The sequence below is a fragment of the Chaetura pelagica genome, unplaced genomic scaffold (assembly GCF_000747805.2).
Source record: "Chaetura pelagica isolate M959 unplaced genomic scaffold, ChaPel_1.0 scaffold72, whole genome shotgun sequence".
Taxonomy (NCBI): Eukaryota; Metazoa; Chordata; class Aves; order Apodiformes; family Apodidae; genus Chaetura; species Chaetura pelagica.
In genome coordinates this window covers 771,029-783,898 of record NW_009952560.1, presented here as the reverse complement: position 1 = coordinate 783,898, position 12,870 = coordinate 771,029, and the positions used below count along the sequence as shown (strand labels likewise).

General features: G+C 54.1%; 1 protein-coding gene across 1 annotated transcript in view; it reads right to left on the bottom strand.

Annotated features, from left to right (window-relative positions):
* Window positions 1-757: 757 nt before the first annotated feature.
* HNF1B (HNF1 homeobox B) overlaps window positions 758-12,870 on the bottom strand; it is a 17,285-nt gene continuing 5,172 nt past the window's right edge. The window contains exons 4-9 of the mRNA XM_010009039.1: window positions 7,838-8,001; window positions 6,770-6,772; window positions 4,630-4,762; window positions 4,314-4,505; window positions 3,483-3,601; window positions 758-857 (exon numbers count right to left, since the gene is read on the bottom strand). Of these exons, the coding sequence (XP_010007341.1) occupies window positions 837-857; window positions 3,483-3,601; window positions 4,314-4,505; window positions 4,630-4,762; window positions 6,770-6,772; window positions 7,838-8,001 (632 nt within the window). The 3' untranslated portion in view covers window positions 758-836. The remainder of the gene's footprint in view (window positions 858-3,482; window positions 3,602-4,313; window positions 4,506-4,629; window positions 4,763-6,769; window positions 6,773-7,837; window positions 8,002-12,870) is intronic.

The window sequence follows — 12,870 nt, the reverse complement described above, 5'->3', positions numbered from 1 at the left end:
CCTTTCCTTCACATGGGATGTCACCATGCAGAGGACACACATGTGCCTGTCCTCCTGTGGAGCACAGACTGGGGCTGCCAGACCAGCCCCCTTGCATAGGCCCAGCTCTTTCCTCATGAATTAACTCATGTAAATGAAGAAGAAAAATACAAAACCAAACCCATGCTCAGCTCTGACCTTTACCAAAAAAAAAAAAAAAAAAAAAAAAGGAGAAAGAGAAGAGATTTGGGCACAATATATACAGATGGGGAATTGCACTTAATTACAGTAGTTTACATCCATTGGAAAAAATTTACTTCTTTTATATAAATCTCTATGTATAGGAGCAGGGAAGGGTGAGGATAGAGCAGACTGTACCTATATTTACAGTTGAATTGGCTCAGTTCAACAGCACATGCAATTCCTCCTTCCAAACTCCAAGTAACAGACCCAAGTCCCTCTCAGTCCGTTGGGTGGAGGAGTATAACTTAAATATTATCCATCTTCCCCTTCTGCCAGTTCCCAGTTCAGCTTGTTCCTCAGGAGAACCGGCAGCCTCTTGGAAGGCAAATACTTCAGGAAAAAAACAACAAACCAAAATAAAATCCCCAAGACTTGTCTTGGAAATACTGTGTGGAGGGAAGGAGAAGCAGGGTCCCAGGTGGGTCCCGTGAATCCAGGCTGGTCTCCAGTGAGGGAGCCTGGAGCCTCTGGCTCCGTTCCGGGTTGCTGGGCTCCTCGCGGCGGCGCTGGGCTTCGCTCCGGCGATTCCCCGGGCTCGGAACGCGGGTCACCGGTGGGATGTTGTGGAAAATATGATCCCGTTGCTATGTGCAAAAGCAGCGAGGTGTGGAGCATCACCAGGCTTGCAGGGGACACTGGGGAGGGAGAGAGCAGCAGAGTGACCGGCGGGCAGGAGGTGAAGGCAGCACCGTGAGGGGCTCCCCGGGGGCATCGCAAGGCATTTGGAGGCATCACCTCCCACATCAGTCTGGGACCTTGGCAGTGCCACATGAGCCCTGTGTCTTTCCCAGCACCCCCAGGGTAGTGGGAAAATACTTTCTGAGCCAGATATTGCCACCCCCTCATACAAATAAAAATAAGAATAGTAATAATTTTAAAAGGGCCTGTTTGTGCACAGGCTGCTGCAGGGGTTGTGCTGTGCAGCTCAGAGCAGCCAGGCATGAGGAGCTCACATTTGTACGGGAGTGGGGCTGGGGACCTCGCTCATCGTGTCCCCCAGCAGTGCTGTCACCTCTGGGGAAGGAGCTGAGCAGCCACCACATCCATCCCACCACAACAGCTCCTTCTCCATCCCTGGGGGCAGGTCCCCCACCCAGGGTCCCCCTGGTCAGTGGTGGGGAGGGGGGGCTGGGAGCCATGGGTGACCTTGTGGGCTGGAGCTCACAGCAAACATGGCAACGCGGAGATAAGGAGACGCCAGGAGCCTCCCGTGACATGTCATTAGGGACAGTCTGCAGCTATCAGGTGTTTGCTAACGTAATAAAAATGGTGGCTAGGCCTCAAGCGTTGTCAAAGGAACCAGGAGGTATTTGCCCCTTCCAGCTCTAAACAACAACATCTGATAAGCGATCTGCAGCATCGGGCTGTGAGGGGACAGCTGGGGGGGGACCAGGGACATCCCCCCAGCTTCCATCCCCGCTGGCAGGACTAGGAGAAGCCAGGCTCCACCATGGAGCAGGTTTGCCAGGGCTGCAGAAGAGCCACCAGGCCTCTCTGAAGGCTTTGCTTGGCAGGAGGATGCCTCTCCTCTTGCAAAGAGGGGGTCACTCTCGGGGTTCATCTGTGCACTCCCACCAGCAGCACCCAGCTCTCGCCCAGCAAATAGCACTCCCAAAACTGCAGCTCCTCTGGGGATCCAAGCAACCCTCCTGCCCTTTCTGGCCACCTTGGAGAAGCCCATCACAAAGCGTGGAGGAGCCAAGGGATGGCCTCCATTAGCCCTAGCCAGTAACAGAAACCCAAACCACCAAAAAAATTCAGGCATTTGAGACACTTGGGGGAGCGAGCAGCATTCATGGGTCCCCTGTGCTGCCCCTGTGCCACTTTCATTGGCCCCTTGCTAATGAAACAGGTGATGGCTGAGAAAAAAAAAAAAAAAGAATCAATGTTCAAAGATAAATTTTTCCAGCTTTAGCTCAAACATTGAGCAGTTGGCAGGAAGGGGGGGCATGTCCTCATTACCCCCACCAGCCCTGTGTGGGGGGGATAGGGGCCAGATCCTTCCCCCAGCACTTGCAGGACCAGCCAGTGCTCATTCCTCATGGAGGGGGGCAAAGGGAGTGGGTGTGTGCCCCTTGGGCATTTTTCACCCATCCACCATGGGAGCCAGGGCCCCTCTCCCCCCTTCTGAGCCGTGAGATCTGCTTTAATTAAAGTGCAAAAGCGTGATGGAAGGGGAAAAGCGAGTGGTCCCCCAGCACCCCGGGCAGCGCGGCGTCAAGGAAGGCTGCTCGCAGCGCCCAGCCAGGCAGCGGGGATGGTCGGGCCCTCTCTCCCTGCCAGGGATATTTCCTGTGTGCCCAGGGCTCCTTTTGGCCAGCCCGGCATCAAAGGCCGCCCGTGGCAGGGCAGCACCATTAATCAGGGGGAGTTCGGGCTCAGCGCACACCAGATGGGCCGATAAAGCCGCGCGGAGGAAATGGTGCTCCCGAGGAGCCTGCGGGCCCAGGGCAGGGCTCACCCCCAGCACCGTGATCTGGGGAGCCCCATCCAGGGGCAGTGGTGTCCATCACCTCCTCCCTGGCATCCCCCAACCCCCCCGGGCAGCCCCAATCCTGACTTCTCCCCTTTGCAGCCCTTCCTTCACCCCTCACTGGTCACCCGGGGGGGTCTCTCAGCAATCCCACACCCTATTTGCTCTTTGGTCATTGCAGGCATTTTTTTTCCTCTCTCCTGTCAAACCTCGGTAAGAAAGTTTATCTGAATGCAAGTTCAAGGCTCTCTCGTATTTATCTAGCGATCAATAAGGGCCACATATTTCCCACAGTCCCCAGAGCTGCCTTTCAGAAAGGGACTATTGTCTGAGTTAGGCCTCACACACCTGATTTGACCCAGGATAAGTCCTGCCTTACACCTGCGCCGGCACCGGGCAGGTGATAAAGGCTACGGGCTGGGGGACACCAAGGCACATCGGGGCCCAGCTCCTCTGCTCAGGTCCAACCAGGGTTGATTCATCCTGAACACAAAGGCAGCAGAGCCTGCTTGGTCCTGACCTCCTCAGCCCCATTTGAACCCCAGGAGGATGCCCCCAAACCAGTGAAGTTGTCCCAGGATTAAGCACGGTACCACCATGACAAGTCCTTCTTGTCCAGCACAGTTGAACCATCGACAAAACCTCCATCACGCCATCTGCAAGCAGGTTTCTCAGAGCCCGTGAAGAGGCTGGGATGGGGTTCTCAGCACCCTGAGGCTCTTCCTCAGCTGCCCAGGCAGGTCTAGCACAGCCCCTGTGCCCACCTCTGCATGCACTCAGTCATTACCTGCTTGCTGGAAGACATGTTGGTCAGCGTGCTGATGCTGCTGGTGTCGGTCACCACCATCGCCGAGGGGAAGCGGGAGGTGTGGGAATACTGGGGAGGCTCCTGTTTGTGTGCATACACTGTGGAGAGGAGGGAGACAAGCAGCTGTCACCGAGAAGCCACCCATAGCCTGAGCACTGCGTTATGGCAGGTCACAGGGCTGGGAACATGCATCATGGCGACACAAAGGAGATCAGACAAGCCATGGAAAGAAACCACTACCTGCCCCTAAGCCACCATTTCCTCAGCTACCTGCTCACCCTGGCAGATCAGGGGGACTAAAGGGCTGTGGCTGGACCAGACACTGGTAGCTCTGCAGAGCCCAGTGCCAGAGCAGGGATGGGGCTGGGGTGTTGGATGAGCCCAAGGGGTGAAGCCAGATCCCTTTGGGGCACAGCAGGGAAGTGCTTGCTTTGCAGAGAACTCATTGGGCCCGGCCACCTCCCTTGGCAAAACACGTGTGGAAAAATGAAGTTTGTACAAAGTGCTGGGGGGGCTGCATCCCACAGGTGGGGCAGCAGTGCAGCCCCATGGGAAATGGCACTGGAAGAGGAAAGGATGGAGTGAAATGTGACCTCTCTCCATAGAGGAAGGAGAAAATGAGGCAGGATGTGGCCACCCCATATCCTTGTGCATCCCCACACTGGCTGGTGCCCACAGAGGGGAGGTGGCAGTCACAGACATGAGCTTGGGCAGGAGAGAGCAGGAAGAGAGCACAAGCTTATTTTCCATCAGGACTCATTTTCCAGGCCCTTCCCTTCACAGCTACAGCCCAGACCCTTGGACCCTTACTGTGCGAGTTCTGCAGCTGAGTCACGGTGGCCATAAAAGGCTGCTGTGTCATATGGCTGGGCGACTGCTGCATCAGTGGCTGCTGGTGTGGGCTGTGGAGCTGCTGGGAGAACTGGACGGGCTGTAGAGCTGCCAGGCTGCCAGCAACACTGTTGATAACTGGCACACTCTGCGCCTGTGAGGTGTTGAGGCCTGGGAGGAGGGAGAGAGCAGAATGGGGCCATCAGCACTGGTGGGAGCAGACAGGGTGTCCCCCTCCCCAGCGTGGGGTGGGGGGTTCCAGTGGCATGCAGAGGTGAGCTCAGGGTTTGCTTACTCTGTGCGATGGCCATGACTCCCGAGAGCGGCGTCATGATGAGGTTCTGGGACTGCTGCGGGTTGTGGTGGGACAAGCTGTGGATGTTGGTCAGGGTGCTGACGGGGGGCAGCCCGCCCCCTGACACTGAGATCTGCCAAAGAGCAAGGGAGGACAGCCACCATCAGAAGCACAGAATCACTGAATCATTCTGTTTGGAAAAGACCTTTAAAATCACCGAGTCCAACCATTAACCCAATTCTACTGAGCCCAGTGCTAAACCACGTTCTTAAGCACCACATCTACACAGCTTTTAAGTACCTCCAGGGATGGTGACTGGCAGCTCATTCCACTGTTTAATAACCCTTTCAGTGAAGAAGGTTCTTCTAATATCTAATCTAAACCTCCCCTGGCACAACTTGAGGCCATTTCCTCTTGTCCTGTTGCTTGTTACTAGGGAGAAGAGACTGACCCCCTGCTGCTCCAACCTCCTCTCAGGCAGTTGCAGAGTGACAAAGTTTCCCCTCAGCCTCCTTTTCTCCAGGCTAAACACCCCCAGCTCCCACAGCCACTCCTTGTCAGACATTTGCTCCAGACCCTTCCCCAGCTCCATTGCCCTTCTATGGACATGCTCCAGCAGCTTGATGTCTTGTAGTAAGTGAGGGGCCCAAAACTGACCCCAGGATTCAAGGTGTGGCCTCACCAGCTCTGAGCACGAGGGGACAATCAGACACAGCGACGAGGCACACAATGAACAGCAGAGCAGTGGTGGTGAAGGGCTTTGTTAGCACTGACTTCCAGCTCCACTGGAGCACAGCTTTGGGACACAGAACATCCCAAACCTTGGCCATTTTGTCCCCCAAGCTCCTGCCTTCAGGGACCCCTGGGGACTTGGAACACTCCTTAAATTCTCACTGTTATGGTTGTAGAGGAAAGTGGGAAAATACAAGCTTAGGAAGTTGGAAAAAAAAAAAAAAGACAGAGCAGATAAAAAGGGCCTGATGGGGATGATCAGTCACCACTTTTCAGACGGGCAGGATACTGGTGAGATGAGCTGGGTGCACTCAGCCAGAGCCAATTCCCAGGATTTCGGGTCAGCGTTTAGGGATCAAACACACAAAGGCACTCGGAGTGTGCCGGGAGGACTGGAGCTGGTCCCAGGACAAACAGGGGGCTAAGTGCCTGGTTTCTTTAATTGCTGCACATTCTCCTAATCCCTCTAATTAGGCCTCTTGCACTGAGCACCCTCCATCCCGATCCAGAGCCATCCCTTCGGCTTCTGGTGTGACATTTCTGGACACCAGTCCAAGCACCTTGTTTATTTTGCACATGTGAGTTGGAGATAGCTCCGCTGCCATTGAAACAAATCCATCAATAAATTCCAAAGCCCGGGAGTGACTCATATTTCCTGATCCGGTATTTTCCACTTTCAAAGTCTCTCCAAGGCCAGGTTACACCACACTCGGCTGCACAAGTCAAACAGCTCTCGGCAAGTGCACGCCGCTCGCCTGCAGCCCGGGCTCGTTTCACTGCACCCAAAAGGAATCCTCTGGAGATTGCACGGCTGGAAAAGGCCCTCCAGACACTGGGCCCTCGAGGAGGACCCTCTGGCACTGCACTAAGGGCAACACCAGAGTGTGAAAGAGCGAACCTCCAAAGCTTGCTGCAGCCCCAGCAACGCTCCTCCCTGAAAAAATGGATTGCCTTCCGATGCAGCAACTTCCTTGGCAGCTTTTGGTTTTATGTGGGGTATTAAAGGCACATGTTTACTTACTAGAAACCACAGCCTACAGCATATTTTTATTAAATCACTTGCAAGCACTAGCTAGCCCTGCTTGAAGATCAGAGATAAGCTGGCAGAGCTGCACGCTGCCGAGGACCCACGTCCAACCTGTGCAGGGGGATAACTCAGCAGGGCTTTGGCTGCCACACGCCCCTGCCTGCTGCACCCCAAGTTGCTTCTGCCACTTCAATCTGCTGCATTTCTACCACACACCTCCCAGATGCTGTGAGCTGCCTCTGCCCCATCCAAGGGTCTCTATGCTCTGGCAAACCCAGCCCTCGGACACGGCCCTGACAGAAGGGTTTGAGGGGAGCTGCTGGCAGCCCCTGCCACTGAGCTGGGCATCGCTTTGTCCTTGCAGACCCCACTCCCAGGCACTTGCTGTTGGCTGCTGCCTTTATTTCTGACTCATTTTATGACTTCAAGGCTCAGGGTTATAAGGCTCAACACACCCCTGGGGAGATATGGGTGCGTTTAGGGTGGAGGTAGGGTGCTGGGAGGGAAGGGTTTAGCTCTGCAATATCCCCCCTGCCTGGGGGGACACACTTGGTTTCACAGGGTGAGCGTCTGAGCCTGAGGGGCTGCAGGGAGACCCTGATTAGCCAGAAGGAAACCAAGTTAAATGGTGCCATAGCTGAGGGAGAGGGTAACAAGCCCCTCCATGGCCATGTGAGGAGATTCATGCCACGGCCCAATAGGGCTAACCTTCCGAAAATGGAAGTGAAAACCAGGGAAGAGGGAGCTTGGCCTGGCTGCCCAGTGCCATGTTTGACTTTCGCTTTCAGCAGAACAAAAACCTCCTCCCGGAAGAGCAGCAGCTGCTCACAAACCTCTGCCAGCCTGTGTGGGGAAGGGCTGCACTGCCCTGCTCCGGCCATGTGTCCACTCCTTGCCCAAAGGACTTTGCACCAGCCAGGGGTGCCCAGAAAGGGTCCGATGCCCTGGGTGATTCCCTGAGAGATGTCCAGGTGATGCCTGGGGAGATGTCCAGGGCAATACCTGGGTGAAGCCCTGGTGATGCCTGGGATGATGCCCTGGCACAAGGATGTCCCTGCTCACAAGGGAAGTGCTTCCCCAGCCAAACTCCAAACTTGGGAGGGCTTAAGGAAAAAATAATGAATGAGGATTTTATCGATACCCACGTCAGGAGAAAACAAACACCAATCCACTCGGAGCCCACTCAGCCCTCCAGGCATGTGATCGATGAGAACCAGCGCGGGGGCTCTGTTGGATTTACGGGCTGCACTGGGAAAACCCTCCCCTCCCGGTGGGGGAGCAGGGGGCCGAGGGCCACCCTGGCGGTGGGGACGGCCACTGCCCCAGCCCCACAATGTCCCATTGTTCAGCGCGGGCCGCGTGTGAAACCCGGGGAAAGCGTGTTTGCTTTGCCCGCTGGGCCCTCTTATCTTATCAGCGTCGCCGCCACAATAGGCCAGGTGTACTCACCATTTTACCGTCGGGCGAGAGCAGCCCGTGGCCGGGGTCCAAGCCGGCCGGGGAGACCTGCTGCAGGACTGCCTGGCTGGTGGTGACCATGGCACCGCTGCCGTGGTGGCTGATGGCCCCGGAGGATGCTGCCTCGCTGCTCGTCCCTTGGTTGTACCGGACCCCTGCAAAACACCAGCAGGCGTTGGCATCGTCCCTGGACACCCCATGTGTCCCCAGCCCCCTCTGAAAGTCTCCCTGCAAAGGAGGAACCCCCCCCCCAATCCCTCCCCAGCTCCCTTGGGGTGCATGGCATGAAGATGTAAACAGACGTGCAAGCTCTTAAATGACTCTCTGGAACAATAAACAGGAAGAATGGGACCAGACAATGTGCCTCTTCCACTAGTGCCACTTCCCAGCTTCTCCCCAACCCCATCTCATGAAATTACAATGAGAAGGTTGTGGTGAGGGATGCTGAATACCCACAGGGTCTGTAGCCCCCCCAGTGCCCCAGTGCTGCAAGGCAGAAAGGGAGCCCAACCTTGGCCAGCACCCTGGACACCCATCTGCACCCCTTGTGCTTTGATCTGCACCCTATGCATCCATCGTGCAAATTCCTGCCATGTGCCCACAGCTCTTGGACACCAGCTGGGGGTTCATGGGGAGCGACGCTGTGTCCTCCAGCTCTTCCCTCTGCCAGGCTTGTCCAGCCAGCCCAGCACTGCCCAGCTTGGGACAACCAGGCCCTTCTGCATCCTCTCAACGTGTGTATGATTAACAGATTACTGCAGGAAGACAGAGGGACCAGACAGACACAAACCTCCAAATCAGATCCCAACCCACCACCACCAAGGAGGGAAATGTGGCTCGAGCACAGGTCTTCTGTATAAATATATTTAATTTGGCTAAAACATCCTGCACTGATAACCATATGATCAGCCATGTGTCATGGAAAGGCATCTACAGATCACAAATAATTAACTGAGGAAAACCCACGGGAAACAAAAGCGTCTTTTACAAGGCTGCCTTGATGACTACAAGGAGAAGCCATTTATTATGAGGAGTCCAGCACTGTGCTCGAGGCTGGGTTCTGAACTGCCCTGAGATTGAAGTGGTGGACAGACAGACAGCCCACAGCTCTCCTGGGAAAGGAAACCATGGTGGCAAAGCCCACCCTCACAACTGAGACCACCAAGAGCATCATCTGACCATGACCCCCAGCCATGGCTCCCCAGAATGACCAACAGCCAGGAGGTCCAGTCTCTGGAGGGTGCTGGCATCTTCTCTGGCACAACACAAACAGCCCCAGCTCCAAAGCCCACCCAAGTAAAGGATGTTCCTCCTAGGATTTCAGGATCTTCTTCTCCCAGGTGCCTGAGGGGAAGAGCTGATGCAGGCTGGCTGGGCAGAGGATGCTCTAAAGGCTACTCTAAAAACCCTCTAAATCAAGGAAAAGGGATTAAATTATAATTTGAGTCCAGGAGCTTTCCCTGAGCTCCAAAAGCACCTGCCAGACTCCAGATGGCTACCCCGTGCCCTCCACCAAAACCCCAGCAAAGCCCCTCTTCCAATTGCCTCTGAATTCTCCTCATCAGCTGCTTAAACACATCCCACAGATAGGAATCTCCCCGCGATGTCTGGTTCCTGATCATTTCCCAGCAAACTCCTTTTATCCCTGATAATAAAAGAATGTCCTCTGGCAGGTGGATATTTGCGGGTCCAAGTGGACGTCCCTGCCATGAACAGGGTAAACATTACTCAACCCGGGCACTGTCACACACATTCTTCCCCACGGTCCCGGCCTCGTGCTTCAGCCGCTGCCGGGCTGAGATCCTGCAGCGCTGGTTAAACAATGGGAGGGAAGATAAAATAAAGCCCTTTCTTCTGATCGTGATCTTAAAAGATAGACAAGGAGCACAGGCGGCTCCTCTTGGGAGGGAAGGCAGAGTTTTCTGCTCAGTCTTTGGTGTCTTTTGGGTTTGGGGAAGATTTCAGCAAGGAAAAAAAAATAAAATAAAAAGATTCATCCCCAAAATCACACTTTTACCCAACTGAGGGTGCTTGTGAGCCAAGGCACACAGAGTTTTGAAGTTGTCTTAAAAAACATATGAGATGTTAAATGCTGATTTTCAAGCTTTTCCCTGCAGTCCCAAGGACAAAGCTTTTATTGTCTGAGAAACAATAACCAATGCTGAGATTTTCAGATAGTCTAGTGACCGAGATTTTGGGTTTCTAGATAAAACCACTGAAGACTCTGAGTCTTGATGAAAATTAACTCTCCTGAGGAGCGTGAGGTCAGGCTATGGGGCTGGTGGCAGCAGTGCCAGCATCCAGTCCCCTGCTCTCATGTCCCCAAAGATCATGGGCACATAGGGATGCCCAAAACCCCCTTGCTGGGCAGGGAAAAAGCCTTTTGACCACAACTATCCCACAGAACTTTAGGAAGTCACCAACTATCCCAGCTTGGTTTTTTCCATCCCTAGAACGGGATGAATGTTACTGTCATTCACATGCTCTCAGCTCTGGGCTGGATTTGGGCAGACTAGATAATTAATACTAGGAACTAACACAGGGCATTACTGCTGTGTCTGTTGTCACTGCTGTAATAAGCAGAGCTCCTCCGTAGCGATGGGGACCTTTCCTCCAAGCTTCCTGGGAAAGTGGGAATCCTGATCACACTCTGCCATCGCCAGGAAGTGAACCCTTGACACGCTCTACCAGCCATCCCCTGCCAGCACAGCCCCTGGGACCCTCCAAGAGACCCCTCCAAGGGACCCCAACAGCCAGGCTGGATGCACAGGGAAGGGCTCCAACGGTCTGCAACAGGACACAGTGGTTTCCTCCTGGACCAACTGGGGGGCTCCCAGGTTTACGAGCCAGGGCTCAGACACTGAAGCTCGACGTGACTGATCTCCCACTGCTCTCCTGCACCTCTGCAGCTGGAAGCAGCCCCTGTGCTAAGAGATATTTCCTCTTAGCCTCTCTCTGCAGCTGCTCAGGAGAGGAGCCAGCATGGGGATCACAAGGAATGGGCCCTCTTTTTTTTTTTTCCTTTTTTTTTTTTTTTTTCCTTTTTTTTTACTGGAGCTACAGCCATGATATAAAAGTCTGTTTATGGGACCCAGCTTTTGTGCAGCCCCTGAGCTGCACTGCCCGGGAAATGTTTTACTGCTTTCCCCTGTTTCCAGACGAGCTGCAGGGTCTGACTCCCGTAGCCTTAACCCTGTGTTTCAGCCGGGGGGGGGACAGGCAGTGTGACAGCCCCAGGCCCCACTGCCCCTGGGGAATCTTTTTTTTTGGGATGTGGGATAGTAATCAGGGGGCTTAGAGCAGTGATCGATAACTTTGCTGTTTTCATCACAAGCTTATGTCATTTTCTAGGCACCCTCTGGTTTTTGCTGCATTGGGTGAAAAAGAGACCAGAAAAAATCCTTCCCTTGAAATCCTTCAATTTCAAGCTTGTGTCTTTTGACAGGTGAAAGCAAAGAAGCAGTTCGGATCCCCTCTGCTTTAAGTCCTATTGATAAGATTAAATTGTACTTAAAAAATAAAATAAAATAATAAAACTAACCCTGTACTTTAAAAGGGAATTCCCGTGGAGCAGGAGCTGCTGCCGCCGCCCGGCACATCCCAACCTCCTCCTCCGGCACCAGGCTGCACTTTTGCCCGGAGCTTTGCAAACATCCTGCAAATCACCGGCAATACCCAACCCCAAAACACGCCCGCTGCGCTCGGCTCCGGATCACGGATGGCTCGGGGGGAAGGAGGGGCTGCAGGGATCCTGCCACGGCTCTGTCCCGGGATGGGCCTGGAGCCCAGAAACAGGACAAGGCAGCCAAAGCACCCGAGAGGCTTTTGGGGTCACTCAGCAAATGCTGCACCAGCAGGGAACCAGCCAGGGCGGTGCCAGGACCTTCTCACCCTCCCAAAGGCAGCTCCCGGCAACGCTCTGATTTTTTTGGGCTGCCACTCAAATTGTCCCTAAAGTGTTAATCTTGCTAAGTTACAGAGGTGCATAGTTTATATCCATTATAAACCTGTTTATGGGGACTGGACTCTCCCATTTCGCTCCTGTCATAAAGCCCTAATTACCCCCCATAAAACCAGGAAAAGCTCCTAACAGCACACTGTGCCCACAGAGCCCCACAGTGCACCCAACAGTAAAATATTACAACCACTGGCACTGGCTCTGCAACCAGAACCAGCACAAACCCCAAGGAGCAACGTGTAGTATCCAGAAATACACCCAAAAAACCAAGGGTTTATTGGTGGGCTCCTCTTTAAGGAAGAGTCAAACCACTTTGATTGCCCTTTGGGTTGAGGAAGAATTTCTGGGGTGGTGCTGAGTTATTTTTACGTTTGTTGTCTCCATCAAGAGAGGTATCTAAAAACATACGTATCCTAATGTATGTTCATGCATTTATAGGGGTGTATACACATCTCTGATGTTGCTCTGCTACGCTGGTATTTGCAGAGCAGGTACCGATGGATGGATGGACACCCTGACCACCCCTCAGGGCAGGACCCCCCTGGGATGGGTTGGAGGCGACGCTGTGACCCCCGGCTGTGGGGAGGGGGCTTTGGGGGGTGCGCCAGGCGCCGGCCCTTTGTATGCAGGGCGGGACGTGGAGGGCGAGCGGGGCGGCGCGTCACCTAATCTCATCAATGCACCGATTGTCTTCAGGGCTCTTGAAGATAAAAATGGCATAAGCCAGAGTCTACAGCATGGCACCGAGATAAAGCCCCAAGTGACCTTCAAATCAAACAAGGAACCAAGATTGCTGATAATACCCCAAAGGAAGGGAAAAGTCCAGAGTCTGAGAGAAGCCTCCGAGATAGATAGGCTTGAAGAATTTACCTCCAAATAGTTAAAAACTGCGGCCGGAGGCCTGACAGATGGGTCCCCAAGAAGAGGCCGAGAGGATGTTTGACTTTTACAGCTCTTGTCCCTGCCCGGCCGTCGTTACACCCTTTCGCAAGACCCTCTTGAGGTCCTGAGGAGCTGCTGATCCCTCCTTGCCAGCGGGCACGGGAGCAATGTCACAGCTGCCCCG